At 42.8% G+C, this 19,097-nt stretch overlaps 2 protein-coding genes across 3 annotated transcripts in view; one reads left to right on the forward strand and one right to left on the reverse strand.

Moving 5' to 3' along the window:
• The window catches only part of rsph1 (radial spoke head component 1), a 19,883-nt gene continuing 786 nt past the window's right edge, over positions 1-19,097 (reverse strand). Inside the window, exons 2-10 of one of the 2 annotated variants that reach the window (XM_086124223.1) lie at positions 15,540-15,630; positions 15,383-15,446; positions 14,984-15,250; positions 2,238-2,351; positions 1,426-1,531; positions 1,253-1,343; positions 819-954; positions 542-613; positions 1-395 (exon numbers count right to left, since the gene is read on the reverse strand). In XM_086124223.1, the coding sequence (XP_085980349.1) occupies positions 210-395; positions 542-613; positions 819-954; positions 1,253-1,343; positions 1,426-1,531; positions 2,238-2,309 (663 nt within the window). In that variant the 5' untranslated portion in view covers positions 2,310-2,351; positions 14,984-15,250; positions 15,383-15,446; positions 15,540-15,630 and the 3' untranslated portion in view covers positions 1-209. Of the gene's footprint in view, positions 396-541; positions 614-818; positions 955-1,252; positions 1,344-1,425; positions 1,532-2,237; positions 2,352-2,487; positions 2,648-14,983; positions 15,251-15,382; positions 15,447-15,539; positions 15,631-19,097 lie in introns of those variants that run through there. The other variant, XM_086124222.1, reaches the window with a different exon arrangement.
• Positions 6,283-19,097, forward strand: part of cckbrb (cholecystokinin B receptor b) — a 22,715-nt gene continuing 9,900 nt past the window's right edge. The window contains exons 1-4 of the mRNA XM_086124224.1: positions 6,283-6,588; positions 15,010-15,261; positions 17,373-17,634; positions 18,685-18,812. Coding sequence (XP_085980350.1) covers positions 6,444-6,588; positions 15,010-15,261; positions 17,373-17,634; positions 18,685-18,812 — 787 coding nt within the window. The 5' untranslated portion in view covers positions 6,283-6,443. The remainder of the gene's footprint in view (positions 6,589-15,009; positions 15,262-17,372; positions 17,635-18,684; positions 18,813-19,097) is intronic.

A 19,097-nucleotide genomic window follows, 5' to 3' on the forward strand; every position in this document is an offset into this window, starting at 1 on the left:
TAAGGCCTGAAAAAAAACTTTATATTGTATGATGACACACACACACAAAAAAAAAAAGGACATTTCTGTCTAAATGTAACATGGGTACAAATCTAAAGGCCGTATTTTCCCCACAGCCGAGAAGGATTTCAATGTGCGCGCTGTACTGTTCATATCAGGTATGTTCTTTCAATTTCTACCGTATCGCGTATAGTAAGGTTGGTCGCTGGCTACGCTTCGGCTGGAGCCTCGAGTGAAACCTCGGGTGGAGCCTCGCCCTCACCCACGCCCGCGCCCTCGCCTTCACCCTCGCCCTCGCCGTCAGCTTCCTGCGACGTAAGGCCCGTGATGCATTTTGGAAACCACTTGAGAAGCGTACTGGAGCCCGGCTCACCCCACTCGCCTTCGGCCCTGTCCTGTGGAGGGAGAGTGAGTATACTTTTTTTTTTTTGTTTTTTTTGGAGGGAGACAGAAGTTGTTGATGCACTTGCTGGTGTTTGGCCACAACACAGATGTAATGAGTAAATGTGTTGTTTTTTTTTGGTTTTGTTCATGCTATTACCTGCTCTATTTGGTGATATTCACCGTGCTGCTCACAGCCAATGTCAAACACATACTTTCCTGGACCAAATGGCTACAAAACAAAAACAACAACAGGGAACTTGATTATTATTGACAATTTGACCCATGACCAAGAAGATGTCTTTTGTGGTGACCGCGCACCATGTCAAGGTATTTGATTGGCACACAAAAGTGAGCATGAGTATCTTCTGGAATGTATTGAATGTCATTTCAATTTGCAACTACACCTAAAAGAATTGACTAGAACCAGAACTCACATTATTGTTGACAAAGTTACTGCTGTATCTGTGGTTGGCGTGGATGAACTCTCCGACAGACTCAATCTTGCCATTCGCCCACATCCCGGTGTACACCGAGCCGGTGTCATGGTAACGATAGGTGCCCTCGCCGTGCCTTTATCAAAAATATGTCAGCAAAATGTTCTCATGTGAAAAAGTAACACCAAGCTCGACATGTGACATCAGCAAATTTGGATTTTTCAGGAAAGCAGAGCTGTCCTGGGTTTTGTTGAATGCACAGATTAGCATTTGCTTACGGCGTTTAAATTCTCTGGGAAGTTGTTGATGCAGTAGAAATGGGGGTCCTTGTGTTTGTTGATATGTTCACGTGCCAAAGACATAACCGCCGTTGCCACGAGTAGAATACTTTATGTTTACGGACGCTCGCCTCCCACCGCTTCTTGAAGAAGTACCTCATGTGATTTAGCCACTCTCCAACGTACGTGTCCCCATTGGAGTATGTGTAAACACCATGACCCTGTCTCAAGTCCTCGGCCCACGAGCCTGTGAGATAAGCAGATGAGGGAACGATTTGTTAATAATTACAATATACGCACATACGCACGTGCTGTAAGTGTTGACATACCTTCATATTTGGATCCATCTGGGTAGTAGAAGATGCCTTGTCCGTGTTTCATGTTCTGGAGGTAGTCTCCCACATATCTCGCTCCGTTCACAAAGCGGTATGTGCCCTATCAGCAACACACACGTGGACAGCAATTCTGAATGCTACTTGAAGTTTTCGAAGTGATGGGAGCATTCATTGTCATTGATGGTTCGATTTGATAGTCATGATATTCATCATCCAAACACAGAGGTCACGTTTGCAAAATCCACTTATTTCCTATGTCGTCATTACGACTTGTCGTGAGCTGGATCTCATCCCAGCTGACTTTGAGTCGCCAGACAATCGCAGGACACATATAAACAAGAACAATTTAATTTTTGTTATTTGTATTTACTGGTTGGAAAAATTACATGATCCTCGTACCTTATCATGACAAATGTAATTTCGACTTAAATTGAGGTTACCAAATTTGGCACGTTGGCATAAAAGGGCTAAAACATCCTCGTTAGGATGATGTGGAGTCTATCCCAGTGTACTTTGGGCAAGAGGTGCATTCCAACCTGGACTGGTCGCTAGAAAATTGCAGTACACATAGACATACATTCATTCATATCTATTGAGAATTTAGCATCTTGCCTTAACCATGGAAACATGTGCACACAGGCCTGATACTCAAATCAAGAACCTGGTGACTGTGACGTGGCCATCCAACCACTTGTGCACAATGCAGCCCATGTTTGAGAAATATTAATTACACTTTCAACAAACAAACGACTCTTTACAGTTTTCATGACAGATTGACGACATCGTTTGATAATTGCTAATCCTACCTTGCCATGTCTTTTCCCACGTTCATATCGTCCTTGATAAACGTCTCCTTTCGGCAGAACAGCTTTACCCATCCCATGTCGTTCTCCAGCCTCATTTCGGTCCCCTTCGTATTCCTGGAACAAATACAATAATGCAACTAAATCATGAAATTACCGGCGTCAGCTAGCATGGATGCCATTTCAGTGGCGTTACCCAGGTTACCTAACAATAACAAAACAGTCGAGTCACAAATATTGTCTAGGTCCTCACCCCGAGTTTATTGCGCTCCTCGTCAAACTCGTCAGAGTCGATATCTGACATTGCTATTAATGTTCCGTTTAAAAGTAATAATAAGAATAATGTTTAATTTAGGAAGGGGATATTGAGGAGAGGACGCGTTGAGGTGCGTGGACACCTCGTAGTCGGTTGAATTCCGGAAGTTTACATCATGATTTAGTTTGTCATGTCCTCGCGAGTAAAAAGATATATATATTTTTAAATAGCACTTCTATTACCCCCCTCACCCACGGGCGCGCCATCATAATCGTCAAACCTAGTACCCTGTATTTACATGACGTGAATATCGAACTTTACATAATTTGATAATTCTAACTCATCTAACTTAGCTGTCTCACCTTCACTTGTATTTTCGCGTTTCGACCTTAAAACATTATCCCAGTCACCTTTGCACTTTATCTACTGAACAACAATGAAAAAAAAACAGGCAATTTGCTTATAAGATATTCCAATTTCGAGAAATCGGTTACGTCAACGCTGTAGTGTTAAATTGCTTTGACTCCTGTCAATCAAACGTGACCAGAACAGGATAGCATTCCATTTGCTTATTTTATATCCGTTTGTGAATGCTGTTAATTGGCTGCATGGTTGTATTGATTTTGTTGTACTTGATTCGTATACATACAGCATTAATTTTTCTCAATGCTTAAAAAAAAAAAAAATCTCAAACTGCATGTCCTTTTAATTTAATCATCGCAGTCCGTTACTGAAACAAAGGGGGAAAACGTATGTACTGTATTTGCTTGTATGCAAGGAAGCAACTGCACCCTTCAGAGTCACTTAAGAGAATTACAGGAGACGTACAAATAAGTTTCCAAATAAACTTCATTCCCTGGGAGATCCAGCCTTACAAATGATGAAAGACTGCTGCATCGGATCACATTCAAAAGCACAAGATGTAGTGTCTTTTGCTTCTTAAAAAAAAACATTTATGTAGCAATGTTCATAACAAGAAATTATTGTACAAAATGGACTACACAAAACAGACAAGGGTCTGGGATGTCAAAGTCACATGAAATACTATACACTGGCATTACGGTGGTTTATTTAGTTGCTGCTGGTGGAGTTTTCTTTTGGGGATATATTACACCAAAAGGAAATGTGGCCCCCATTTGGTGTCATATAGTATGTACTCTGCACATGTAAAAAAAAAAACCAACAACAACAACAAAAAAAAACCCATACACATTTATGTTTTTAAAAAGCATAAATGCCTCAAATGAACGTCATCACCGACCGGGAATGTTCGGCAACAACACGCCTTCAGGGAAGTGTGGTGATTGTACATTTGACAAGCACGCGTAGCTGCTGATGGAAAGATCAACACTTTTAGCCTCCTTGCTGTTGTCTGTATCACACCATGTTCACGCTCCACTTGTGTTACAACAGAGAATGGCTTATACTTGTCTTGGTGTGTGAATTAAAAAAAAAAAAAGACTCAAGTCCACGTCTTAGTGTATGAGTCTCTGCTAGCGAGCACCAGAGAAGTGTGCAGGTTGGTGCTAAGGGACCCAAAATCCTCTTGAGCTCTGCCTAGCACTGATGTGTGCACCCTCCATTAGGGCGGTCTTGAAATGCACCGGCCAAAAGATGGATGCTTTTCCGTGAGCTGACTGTAGCAGTCGTGTTCCCAACAAATAATTGCAGACATGCCACTTGCTAAATGCCACACTAGAACTGATTTATCTCCAACGTGTCTTAATCAGCAGTCATCAGCGCATTTCGTGATTACCAGCCGCGGACAGGGAAACACTAGTCTCGCTCCTCATCCAGATTGGCATCCTCCCATGACTTGTTTATCTGGGCTAAGTGGCTCGACACATGACCTAGCTGAGACAGCCAATTAAGCACAGGAGAAAAAAATGATTAGAGTAGAGGCATATTGGGCCATCCCCTCCCCTCTAATTTTTCCTGTCATTAAAAAACAAAAAACAAAACATGTTTCCAGACCAAGCAGATGGTCCCCTGTTTAGAAATAATATCACAACACGTTGACCACCCAAATGTGTGGCACAGAGGAGACAGACCGTCCATTAAGTTGTGATAAGTTGTACATATCTGGCTGTCAAGAAATTTTAAAAAGAAATAACATCAAAAGAAAAATAGCCCTAAACATTTAAAACACAAATGCTTAAAATAAATAAATAACAAGAAACACGTTCGGTCAGATATTTACAATTTTATAAATGTTCAAACGGGCCTCAGAGGAAAAAAAAAAGTGTTCTTTGTCTGGAGAACAGGAAACAGAACACACTGCAACATAATACACAATAAAAGTCATGAATCATTTCTGACACAAATCATTATCACCAAGTAGAAGTACAAATATTAAATGTGCACAATCGATACACTACACCTAAATCATCATGCGAGTCATCGTCAGTCCCAGCAAAATTCATAAAACACAAATGGGTGGCAATCACGATGCTGACACCTTCCTGTTCCCTCTGCAAAATATGAATAATTGTATTTTATTGTTATTATACGGTGGTCAAGTCAACCAGTGTAATGCAACACATTGTCTTCTACTTTAGTATACTTTTGTGATACTTTTCATTTGAAATCAATGCGCAAAGGCTTTAGAAAAGAACAAGATTCTTGTTGAATCCATTTAAATGTGAAATCGATCCATCAATAATCAAGATCTAAAACAGATTGCACTTTTTGTTCGGTCAATAAGATTGCATGAGCATGCATCTCCAAAGGAGGAAACACACTGACATTAATGCTGTTACGCCACAACAGCACAGAACCTCAGTGGGGTCAGGGCCAGTATGTGCATTTGTTCTGGACAGAGTGAAGCAAGTGGCTGTGTAATTGACCCCCAACTGCCAGCGATGCTTAGATTAGATGCAAAAAGAAGAAGAGCATGACGAGATGCCACCCATTTCAGATTGCAACCTGGGTTTATCTTTTGGAACCCTTTTTGTGATGTTGAAAGTTGTGGTGGTAAATATAAATATGCATGATTGGGAACTGTAAGTAAAAACCCTCCCAAGCAAGTGGAAGAAAAAAAAGAGGTCTGTGGGGTCATGTCATTATGGGATAAGGTGTTTTTTCCAGATCCCACACTGAGCCTGTGTGTTTCTTAGAGAGGTTGAAACTGTAAAATTTGGGATGGGTGAGCACCGGTACCAGATATTGTATTGGACTGATACTGGCCTTATTTTAAGGTAGCAGGTTCTCATTGGATGCTGCCGATACTTAGGGCAAAAAAAATAAATAAATCCGGAGTAAGTCTTTGTTCACATTTTTTTGTCTTTGTATTAAATGGCATTATATATGTATTAAAAGGTCGCAATATTAATCATTGGTGAAAGCTCAAAGAATGAAAACTGTATTGAACATCAGTAATACAATTATTTTAGTTGCTCTGTACTTGTGACATGTGCAATGACCATCATTTCGATTTTCAAACTTTACAAAATGACATGCAGTTACGGATGGTGGCCACAGAGAGGCGATAGTGTGCATGTAATTCCACTCCAGGGGTTTATAGCCGGTCAATCCATACAGAATGAAGCTACACATCTGGAGTGAATTAAGGCACAGAACAAGAAGTGATAAATTATTTGAACAGATTTCCTTGTATGAAGCGCTGTAGCTTTAGAAAATAGATGGACTCTCAACTAGAAGGTTGTCGTGGAATTACCACACGGGAACGACGAGGCATTTTTTCCTCTCTCTCTCTCTTTCTCCCCCCCCCCCCCCTCGAGATTCACTTAAGTGACAAGGTAGCAGTGTGCAGGGTTCTCCCTTCGTTTTTGACACGCAGAGACAAGCAGCTGCAAGGAAAGTGAATTTTTTTTCCTCCCTCCCAAGCAAGAACTTGGCAAGAAGTACGTTATGGATGCAAGTGTGCGTGGCAACATTTTGGAATTTGAGCACTTATAACTTCTTACCAGTACATGCGAATTGACTGAAGAATTATGGATTCGTTAGCGCCGAACGAGACGTCCGGGGAGTGTGCAACGGCACGCGTTTTTGTGGCGCAGGACGGAAACGCGGACGCTTCAAACCGGAGCTGCGGCAACATCTCCACGGCGCTCACCCCTCGCGGCGTGCGGCCAAAGGGTGAGAAGACAAATCGAAGTTGGGGGGAAACGTGGAGAACGTACGTGGCACTGTGACGTCACGATTTCAAAAGAAACCCGAGGTTCATTTTATTTCAAGTCACCACTGTTAACGTTTAAACTCACTCAAACGCAATTTCTTACTTCCGTTCACCGGCCACAACATGTAACCACTTGCAGAACAGAATGAGACCCAATACTGTAGTAGAATTTTGATTGACGCTGTCAGAGAGGTATTCATTTTCAGTGTTCATACTGAATCATACTAAGAACTTCCTCTAACTTTTTGGTTACACTGTCGTCGTCAAAATTTTATATATCAGTATGATGCATTTTACTAAAATATATTAGTAACCATAAAACACATTAATAAACAGAGGAATATAGAGACTTGTCAGACGGACTCATTCCAACTTGAACAGCGTTGCCACCATCAAGGCAGAATAATGATACATACAGTATATTGCAAGCATTCACAATATTGCGGCTGGCGGGTATAACACAAAGTACTTGAAAATAATTATGATGGCATAATTTCTGAAAGGGATACACATCTGTCGCTTGAAACTACTGCATTTCATTTGCTCCATTCTAATATTTTGCACAGAATTCATGATGTATTTTATATATAGGCCTACATATTTTAATGAATTCATTTATAATTTTCTTGAATTGATATTGACATATTGAACAAGATTTATTGTCAAGAATATTGAAATTTGCAAGTCATCTAAACAATTCATGCATATTTTTTTCTTTTGTATTGAAAAAAATCAGATTTTTAAGACAAATTCTGCCAAGGTAAACAAGTGCGATGCCGAGGAACTGTAGCTCTGCACGATCTCAAATAGCCAAATTGAGTATCATGCAGAAAGCAATTCCATTATTTTGAAGCCCTAAATGTAGCCGCCGCTGTGGCGTGAGGCGTAAGAGTGCAAATGAAACCTGGCTGTTGAGAGGGATTTAGCTGATCAGCTGACCTCACATCTGGACTGTGACATAGTCACGCTTCTGCAGTAGGGAAGAGTTTTCCTGTCACGGGCAATTTCAGCTTTTTAGTACCCCCGGGGAAATACTAAAGGTGTGAAAAAAATAATGCAACGGTCAGATGAATGAAGGCAGCACAGCGAGTTAGTGGTTGGCACTTCTGCCTCACAGTCAAGAGGTTCTGGGTTAAAATCTTGACATGGTTTTTCCTTTTGGAGTTGGGCCAGTTGGCATGTTCTAGCCGTGCTTCTCTCTGGCTTTCTGCCACATTCCGAAAACTTGGTTGATTGAAAATTGAATTGCGTCTCGACGAGAATTGAATGTTTGTTTTCCTCTATGTACCCTGCTAGTAACCAGTTCAGGGTGTACCCTAGTGAAGGAAAGTAGTAGTGGGGCTAAAAATATACTGATTGATTCTGATAAGGTTTTATTCGTTTTCTTTTGGGGGGGGTTAAATCGGTCGTAAGGGCCATAGATTTCCAACCCCCTGCTTGACAATTATGTGCAGTCTTGTGATATAGAAAACAGACAAAATGCTACTTTATCAACCATATCATGCTATTTTTAATCAAACTCTAACTGGCCCTCCTTTATGGTGTGCTAATGAAGTGTGTGTGCGTGAGTCACTGCACAAAATGAAGTACCTTCATTAGGAGTGTCGACAAAGACAACACGTTTTCAATTCAACGCTTCATGCTGTTCAAACGACCGATGCCTTTCTCAAACCTGTCTCACTGGTTCTTTACTCACTTGGCATCTTCAGCTCCCACCTCCTATAGAATGTCTCACTTGACGGGGGACAAAAGTTGAAGCCTGTCAAACGCATAGCGCTATAAGCAATCAACTTAAGTCTGGTGTTGGCATGCCAAGCAGTTGAAGCAATCCAGAGGATTTTGTGTTGCCTCACAAATAGGTGGAGAACCTTTTGGCTGCAAAGGTGATCAGAAAGCAGTCTGACTGACACACTTCATCTTCAGGGTATGTGAGCATAACCAGCAGGTGGCGTCAGAGTGGGGAAAACCACAAATGAATGCAAACAATTGTCTCTTCATGAATACAGATGTTCTTCGATTGAGGGTCTGTCCGACTCATTTACAGTGGGCAATCTATGCCATGTTCAAGCACATTCATTACCGAAAGCCTGGATTGTTTTGACTGGTATAGGCGTTTCATACTGTGATCACGCATTGTACACTTCCAAGGAATCGGCGCAGTTGAGATAGGCTCCATGCTGAAGTTCACTTGATAGTTAAAATTTGTCGTCTTGTTTCATATGACGCCGACGCACGCTTGACAGCAAGAGTCTCTTATTGTTGCTCATAACTTGCTCAAACAATAGATACCTCGAAAGTGGATTGGTTTGAATAGTGCAAGTGATTTGTAGCACGCTCTTCCCTGGTACGATATCCAGGCCTCAGCACCGGCCGGAAGAGGTGGACTTGGTCACGTATCCAGCTAATCTGTGGCATGGTCAAATACGCTTGATACCTTAAATCCACATTGTTTTGACTGCTGAGTGCATACAGTGTTTAACTCATTCAGTACCAGCCAATTCAAGACCAAGTCTGAAAAGACGTTTAAAAACGTCTTTGGGAGTGAATGTGTTAACTACAATACACGTCTCCCAAGTGGACTTTGGAGGAAGTGCTCAAGCACACTTGATACATAGGCTGCGTTGAGACTGCAGGCATATCGGGTTCCAATTAGATTCCTCCTCAAATCTGATTTTTACGGCTGACTGTCCACAATCGTGGCCAAATGGTATCTGGCCTTGTTTAGACTTGGCTGCAGTCCTGACCCGCATGGCAGGTTGCGATAGCAACGACGTCAGAACAGAGGCGTGTTCATGTCTGATGTTGCTTGAAGAATGCTCAAGAACATTGGATTCCTTAACTCCAGGTTCAGGGTTCAGTTCTCGGCCCACTTTTACTTTATTACACTTGGATCCTGAATCAGAAAGTTCCTTTTTCTTTTAACATGGACAATAGCCACATTTATGTAACTCTAAAAAAAAAAGGGATAATGGACATTCTCCCACTATATTGCCGAGGTGTCTTCATATAAATGGCATGGCTGGCTCTAAACCGTTTAAGTTACAATGACAATAGCTGTTTTTTAATTTTTGGGCGGCGTAGCTGAGAACGCCATGGTAGAATTAAATTCCTTGGCCACTCTGAATAAGATGACAATCTCAAACCTTGCTGTCGAGTTGGATGCTGAACCGAAATTTGAGAGCCAGATGAGAGGAGTTAAGTCCCTGCAGGCAGCTGGCCAAAGTCAAGCCAATTCTTTCAAGTCAACACTTTGAAACAAGAGTCTATGTGGCATTATCAGCACCTGGCTGGACGAATAGTGTGGACTCTGTGAGCTTGTCAGTACATCTTCCATGAGTCGCTTACAAATAGCTGGTGCGCGTCTTAACTTGGACATGTTGACTCAAGTACATTTCCATCATCTTACCCTGAGATCCCTCGCACCCAGTGCACTTCAGGATTCATTTGAACCCTTTCATGCACCCCGTAACCTGATAACATGATAAGATGGCCACTGTAGTAACCGTTGTCCCCTGAAAGGGTTAAAATCTCTTTATTTGATTTGAAACAATATTCTTGACAGACAATGACAGGTCAAGCTGGTCTTGACTGAGCCAAAAACCAAGGGGAAGCTTCGAGAGCAGTGAGCCTTTGTAGTTTCTGCTCCAAAATTGTGGACCAACCGTTTTTAAATAGCACTTAAAAACTCGTCGCTTTTTCGTGGTCTCTGACATCCGATCGGATGTTGACCTATTTATGATTTATTTATTTTTATTCGTGCTGATTTTATTGCTCCTTTTATGACTGACATTTGTCTTGTAATTTTATTTATTCTATTGGGCTATTAAATAGACAGACCTGAAAACCTGGACTCACCCCCACTCACCCATTTTTAATATGCTTATATTTGTATTTTATAATTTATATACTTTTTGTTCTTCTATTTCTCCCTTTCATAATTTTGCTGCTGTGAATTGGGAATTTCTCCATTGTGAGACAAATAAGAGTTTTCTTATCTTATTCATCTACTTTTGTCTTTTATGCAAACTATTTTGTCATTAATTGCTCTCTAAAGCATTTTGGTGCACTGTGCTTTTGAAGTGCTTAACAAATACACATAGATTGGATTGTTTTGACGAGTGTGACCAGCTTGGTGCACTGCCTCGGTCTCAGTAAGACTGGAAGAGGCGAACTAGAGCACTTGCTGTTCAACACAAAATTTCAGCGTTGCCAACAAAACACACTGGGTACCTAAAATCCGGATTATTTTTGACTTGGTGTAAATGATTCATACAGTGCTCACGCATGGTATAACTACCGAGGCCTCGGAATGTTGGCGGGTCTACCGGCTAGCAAATATGCAACATCAACTATGCTCACATCTTTGAATCATGTCGGCAATTAAAAAAATGTTTTGTTGTCTGACATTAAATAGAGACCCCAGTTTTCCCTTCAGACACTATATCGTACCTATATAAAAGAATTCAAGAGGATATCAGACCCAGCGCAGCTGCTCTGAGTATCACTGGCTCAGTCACACCTGAAATAATGCCCCACCGGCTCACGGCCGCCAACCTCTCTTCCTTGTCCATTACACACATCATCTTCATTTATGGAGTTTACCGAGGCGAGGTGCAGTCAAGATTAGCATTGTGACACATGCGCATTTATCTCCAGACCCGTCAATATGCAGCATCCATCCAATCACCAACAAGGTGCCGCGTATTTAAAAAAGATGTACTTCAATTTTCTTCTCGGGGACTTTAATGGGTCATGTTGAAACCTGCGACAGCATGCGCTGATTGTCTAATTCATAATGAGAACTTGACTTCACTGCTCCTACGTTTAGCTAGCTGAGCGTCAAAACTTGAACCAAAAAGAGGGGTGTGCAGGTGTTTTGAAGGCACACAGCCAACTGCCACAGTGAACATCATTTCACACTTCGGCAGTCATGCAGACATCAAATGAAGTGGCCTGGCTGGATCGCTGTCTCGCGGAGTGCAAACGAGTGAGGAGGTCTTTAGCGAGTCAATGACAATGTTGATGAGCTATCCAGGATGAGGGCTGATTGCAATTCATCAAGCATCAACAGGAGGGCATTACTCAGATGAGAAAGGGGGCGAGGGGGCAGAACTCACTTTCACTCCGCTGACCTCAAAAGCCTCGATATGGAGCATTTCATGCAATTCCCGTGCCACCATCAGCTACGCGTCTTTCTCACGAAGCGCCCGAATGACACAACTGATTGTGTTCAACCTTAGAGGTTGAGGCTCATCTACCAAAGAGGGGAACATACTAAGAAACATCCCTCAGTTTCATGCTGCTGCAATACAACAATGTTCATACTGTTAAACCAAAAAAAAAATGTTTTAGCTTAGAGCACCGAGAGCTGTTTTTAATAAGGTGAACGACGCTCTCATGACACTGAGTAAAGTAGCCAAAATATTTAAAAAACGCGCAAGGTAATGATCACATAGTCCTTTCATGCACCCTGTAACCTGATCACACGGGCAGCTGTCCACTGTAGTAACCGCTGTCCCTGAAAGGGTTAATTGCATAAAAACTGAGCATTATTATCTTTGTGAAAGCAAATATTTGCTACATCTGCCGTGTTGATTGCGCAACTTTCAATGTTGTTTTCAATTGGAAGCAAGTGCAAGAAGGGCCGTACTTCCAACAGTCTGTCGTCGGGAAGAGGTTTTCAGCATCCTCCATTAACTGTTGTGGATTGCCGTTGAGCTTTGTGACACAGCTGAGGTGACATTTGCGGCGCTGGATAAGACACTCGTGGTGACATTTACCAATACCTCAGCCTTACAGGAGCAAGGGCAGATTTCTTTTTTTTTTTCCCCACCCTCACATAGGCACGCTGACACAAGAGCCAACCGGAATAGAAAGTGCCGTGCTGCATACTTATCAGACAGGCGGCGAGAGAATAATTCATCGTTCATAAAATGTCAGATTTTTTGAATGGGAAAAGCTGATTAAATGTTAAATATTCATGGGCAGACAATGAACTCTATTATGAACTGAGCCACAAGTTATGTGCGTGTCTTATAAAAGCCTCTCCCCACAATTAATCTTAGCTTGGATGAAAAAAGGAAAAGGAGATGTCATTGGATGTTTTTTTTCCCCTAGTAGCGGGTCATTCATAAATAGAGCAAAAGAACATGGAACGAAACGCTCCAGATTAACAACCAGTCATCAGTCATCTTTACCGCACATACTATCTAGGATCGCGGCTCACTGATTGAATGCGCGAGAGGCGTGGTATACTCTGGACTGGTAGCCCATCGCCCAAAATCAAGGACAACAGATTAAAATGATTTGAATAATAAAAATAAGTTTCGATGTAGGGTTTGACACTTGGATTTCAGTGAAAAGCCACTTGCTTCCATGGCAGACTGTAAATCCATAAATTCGAAACTGCAGCATCTTATTAAAGTCACGGGTGAGATGTATGTAGGAATTTGGGCGGTAGGTGGAGTACACCCTGGACTGGTCGTCAGCCAATTGCACTTTAGCGCTCGACCATCGTGCTGCCCCAACGGTTGTGGCCACAATACGTCAAACACTGAGAAGATGGTTTGGGTGATACGCGACACTCAGACACTTGATTAGGTACACCTGCACAATCTGATGTATTTGAAAATAAACGTTATGGAGAAACCAGTTCAGGGTATAGCCCGCCTACAGCCCGAAGCCATCAGGGACGGGCTCGGACATGCCCGCAACCCTTGTGAGGAGAAGCGCCTCAGTTAATAAATGAATGGCATTACAGAGAAATAATTGTAACATTGATTTATCTTACTCAATCCAAGCAAATCAGCGCTTGGTATGACAGTGCAGCTATATACCGCTGCGAACTAAGACCACAACAATAGCCAAATTGTGTAAAATCCTGTCTGTTATTTGTACAAATATGTTCACCAAATGTGACCCGCCCCCCCACCCCAAAAAAAAAATTACAGGAACTCCTAAATACATTGCACTTGGAATTAGTACTGTCACTGTGTGCCTCAACCAAACGGCATTTTGCTAATTTGGGGAAATTAAAGCAAGTACTGGAGTCAAACATGGGCCACACGCCAACATCATTATAACTTAAATAGTCTTGTGCTTGTCGTCCGTTGTTATGCTTGCACAGTTAAGAATAAAAAATAAGCCAGTGAATGGAGCACATTAAAAAATTGGATTCATTCTACCATATTTGAGCAGAGGAACGATTGAGAATTTCCTGAGTCACCTTTTCATGTAAATGTACTGAGAGAGTTATCAACAGTCAGGCGGCACACAGGAAAGCTAATTGTCTTCGATTAGGCAGAAGCCTGGGCAGCATATTCTGTCCAGCATGGCGGAAAAAGAACCAAATGAAAGAAACATCTTTTCCATCCCATCACCTGCCGGCACATTTTTCACACTGCTTTCATACTACACGCGGCAAGTGAATATGTAAGTGGCAAGATAGGTCGAGATGTAACGATGGACTCAATCGATCTATCTATCGAAGCCGGCAACTGAAAAACATGACTTGTCCCGCCTCCCACAGTGTCAAGCAAGTTGACCGGCGGGAGAGAGGAAAGGGGGAGCACGACTGAAACTAATTCATGTTAAAAAAAAAAAAAAAAACACTCAAACTAAAAAAAAAATTATGATGTCCATTTTGGTTTTCGAACGATAAGTCGATCATGAGTGTGACACATCATCTGTCAACTTGTATTTTTTTTTTAAAGCAAATACAGAAGCTGCAGCCAGTCAAAATGTTCTCAAAGCTTGACCTGGACCTTGATGCTTTTTGATAAGCAAGCTCCGCAGCCCGCCGCCATCTGTGCATTTCACATACTATTTGCATCCCATGTGGTCCAGGGAAGAAAATGTGGCCATTATTCAGTATGCGTGTGTTTGCCTGCTAATGCCTACAAGGAACAATTTTGAGAGGCCAAATCAGTTTCTGAAAATGAATCGATGAGGGCGTAATTACCACTCAATCTTAACAAATACGATACCCCTGTTGAATGAGTCGACTGTAAGGCTTGAACTTGTTTTATTTCCACTTAAGAAATGCTGCAGGAGAGTCATGGAAATGACCGCCACCCAAATAAATCAGGTTTGAGTACTTTGAGTTGCACAAACTGCGTTACAAAGTGTCACCGACATATGATCCCCCCCCCCCAGAGGCATACGTAAGTAAGACCAAGAATGTAAATAAGCAAATACGTGTCTCAGTATGCTATGTATCGTAATTACACATTTCTGCATTTTGTAGCCTGCTCGGATTAATAACGACACCTAATCGATTGTGATGATCGTCATCGAAAGATGAGCCAACAATTGAGTTGAACAAGACAAAAAGATCTTCACACTCTAACATCCTACCTTGTTTGTGTCTTCGTCGGCGTTAGATTACGACCACACGCTGATCATCCTGCTCTACTCCCTCATCTTCTTCCTGAGCGTGTTCGGAAACCTGCTGATCATTGTGGTTTTGACGGTCAACAAGCGCATGCGGACCGTCACCAACACCTTCCTGCTGTCGCTGGCCGTCAGCGACCTGATGTTGGTCGTATTCTGCATGCCCTTCAGCCTCATCCCGAGCATCCTCAAGGACTTCATCTTTGGCGCCATCATGTGCAAGATCGTAACCTACCTCATGGGTGAGATGAGTCAAGGGAACGGGGGGGGGGGGGGATGGTTAAGAAAACAGAAATATCGATATATGGTTGTTATTGATTTGCATTTCAAAATTTATTATAACATATGCAAAAAACAACTCACCTGTTCTAGGAATACATTTCTTCCTTTCCATTCTCGATGCAACCACGGGCAAGATTAATGAGCTCTATGTCAAAAGACGTAATGGACAAGATTAGCAACCTGGAGAAAGATGATGACCACCGCCACATTATTCAAAAAGTGCCACACAAAAACTGACCCTCCGTTGGAGCTCCATGCAAGATCTTGCATCAAGTTGTGGGTTGTGATGAACAGAAAGAGAAGCACCACGGCAGGGGCCTGAGAAGGATCTGACGGCAATTAAAAATAGTATGTGACACATTGACGGAAATCTTGCAGTGCCCCAGCTCAAAAATAAACGTGCACAGACCCGTCTTAGATTGTGTTTACAACACAGGGAGACAGAATAGACCGTCAACTGTCCAGAAAAAAAATTGCTTTCATGGTGCAGATTATAGAACTCAAGTAAAACGCGACTAAACATGAGAAAAATGTGACAGGGAGAGAGACAGAGACAGAGAGACAGATAGAAAGACAGAATGTGCTGTGTCATATTTCGCTTTACAATAAATTATTTTCGTGAATTAGGTGTATCAAACAAACATCGAGCAACAGTACTGCTGATGCCGAGTCTGGAGCCAGGCCTGGCAGTTTCAGCCGACTCTGCCAGGGGACACAAATGCGATCCAAAATGGGTTTCGTCTGCAGAAAGCCTTGACAGAATACGTGAACATCCCCATCAAAAAACAAAAACACTGGGCCGAGCTGTTGTGCACCTTGGAGCTGCCAGGACACGGCAGCCTTATCCCTTAACTGCACGTCACAGATACCGTTGTAGACCGTGTGAAATTTTAGCAAGACTTAAATACCGTAAAAAAAAAACAAACAAACAAAAAAACAATGGCCAAAAACCTACAGCGCACGATGTTTCAAGCAAACCAAATTGCTGTTGTCCGTGAATTGGAGCGTAAACATGGCCTCAATTAACCGAACATCTAAACGCCTCCGAAAGAAAATCTCTCTTTGGTCAGATGACATTTGGAGTTAAGCAATCGGGCAGCGACTTGACCTGTTGTGTAGAAAAGTGGAAAAACAATCAGTATGACCCGGAGGATATCATTCCCCCCCCCACCCCCGTCAGTCAAGCATGGAGATGTAAATGTTGGTTTGGGGCAGTTTTACCGCATTGAGGGGCCATTGAAGGCAGCCATGTGCAATAATGTAAAATCTTGAGTATTAAAAATAAAAAAAATACACATTTTCCTTGGCAAGAAGACTGAAGAGGTGTCTTCTGGGATGACGATGGCCCAAAACATACTGTCAAGGCATCAAAGCTGTGTCTCAATAAGAAGTCTAGAAAGGTCACGGAGTAGAGAGCTGAAGCGTGGGATTTCCAAGTGGCTGCCGAATAACTTTCAAGATGTAATTTCCATGTGACTTCTTGGTGAAAAACCTTCCAAATTCAGCAGGGAATCAATTGATTACTTCTCCCGTTGTAAATAATAAATGACATCACTGCAGGTACAAGTTTTGTGATTGATACGATCCTTATATTGCGTCTCAGAAGACTGTGGAGCCGTGCCGGTCAGTGTTTAGGAGTGGAACAAAAAGTTGCGCCTGCGGCATTTGACAATAGAAGAGACTTTCTTGGGGGAAGAGTTGGATTTGACGACACGCTTCACCTCTGACTCGCACACCCAAACAAACATTCACAGTTTGCATTTTGACGTACGCGGATAAAAGAGGTAAAGAGTAATTTCCCGTCTGGTCTTGTCAGGAGGGAAAAGGCAGATGGGATCAGAGTCTGAGACCAACATGATTTCCTCTTCAACAGATACCCATCCCTGCCTCTCCGCTTCGCATATGTTTTTTGTAAACACACTACCGCGTCTTTGCTTTTGTTCCCACTTCGATTGCGGATATCACTTGCAGCCTTTTGTTACTTTTTAGAATGGACCAAACCTCAAGAGTAGTGATAAGCACCCGTGGATGCCGTTGTGCGTTTCTAAAATCAGGTTTTATGTTCCCACAGGTATATCAGTGAGCATCTCTACCTTTAGCCTGGTTGCCATAGCGATTGAGCGCTACAGCGCCATTTGTAACCCCCTGAAGTCCCGGGTGTGGCAGACTCGTTCCCATGCTTACCGGGTAATTGCCGCGACATGGCTGATTGCCATCATCATCATGATTCCGTATCCGGTGGTGAGTCACCTGGACTCCTTTCCACGCCCCGACAACACCACTGCCCACCAGTGTCGCCACAAGTGGCCCGTTGCCGTGGCCAAGCAGTCCTGGTGAGTCCAATAGTGAACTGGTATTATGTGTATCCATAGGTTTGTATAAAAAGTGCTACTGTTCATGCAGTAGCACTTTTGTGGGGAAATCTCTCCAATGCAAGTTATCTGGTGCTTATTACCGACTACTTGGAATCTGTTTTTATGCACCAGAGAGACTTTTCTTTGAAGAGCAACTGACTCAGTATGTGGTAGTCGAAAAGCATATCTGGCGCAAGTTGCCAATAGCTCTCAAGGTCCTGGCGGGCGCAGCAAACTTTTGCAGACTCATTGTATAGTGCATAAACATGCTAGGAAATTGGGGGGGGGGGGGGGGGGGTGCGCGCAATCCCCGGGAGGAAAGCCGTAAGCAGCGGTGGCATGATGACGAATCCCACTTCGCCGTCTCAGTAAATGACAAAACTGACTACGAGACCCCGCAAAAAAAAAAAAATCTAATTGAACGGTATGGACAGGTTTCAAAACCTGTCACACGTCTAGTGGGGAAGAAAAGTACAAATATTTTAGTACCGGGTAAGTTTACTTTAACTAACTTGTGCGGATTGCATCAGGGAGGGCATCTGGCGTAGGAACTGTGCCAAACATCTCAGGCGAGTTATTCGCTGTGGCGACCCCTGACTGACAGGGACTAAGTTGAAAGTCAAACAACAGTCCACAACTATGTCATTCGACGAAGTGCGTAAGTAGGAAAGCGGGGGAAATTTATGATAGTGAATAAAGATAAGTATGTTCGTAAATAAAAGCTTACGAAATGTGTTTATAAGCACTTAAGTGCGTCAAGTACTGTCTGTCAGTTTTTCACTTTGCAGCAGATAACGTTTTTATCAAGGTGGTTTAGATGCACCTTCAAGAATGCGCAAATAGTCCATGTTCACAGATCACTTCGCGTCCCCAAGCCAATTCTCACCTCCTTTACTTGAGCGCCACTATAGACGCACGGTGGATACTAACACTTCCGAAGGATACTGCGAGTCGAGTCTTCAACCTGCGCAGTTGTGAACTCTCTGTTGTCTGTGAAAATTGCACCGATTCCTTCCCCCTGCCTTTAAGGTACGTGCTGCTGCTGCTTATCCTATTTGCCATTCCCGGGGTGGTGATGAGCGTGGCCTATGGACTCATCTCTCGGGAGCTTTACAGAGGGATCCAATTTGAGATGGGCCACAAAAAAGACTCGACAGGTGAGGACACCCGCAGAGCTTGACAGATAGAATACAGATGACGGGGAAAGTCATCAGAATTTCCCTGAGGGGAATTTCGCCGTCAAGGAGAATGACTTAACATGGGAACATGTCCTAGAAGTATGATGCTCAAAAGGTTGCATCACCTAGCGCGGTACAGTAATCCCTCGTTTTTTGCGGTTAATGGGAACCAGAAACCCCCCGTGAAAAGTGAAAACCACAAGGTCGTATTCCCCCCCCCCCCCCCCCCCCCCCCCCCCCAGCCCTCGCCAAAGAAATTTTTTC

This window comes from Hippocampus guttulatus, chromosome 11, assembly GCF_054856545.1.
Source record: "Hippocampus guttulatus isolate MCC_2025c chromosome 11, RoL_Hgut_1.0, whole genome shotgun sequence".
Lineage (NCBI taxonomy): Eukaryota > Metazoa > Chordata > Actinopteri > Syngnathiformes > Syngnathidae > Hippocampus > Hippocampus guttulatus.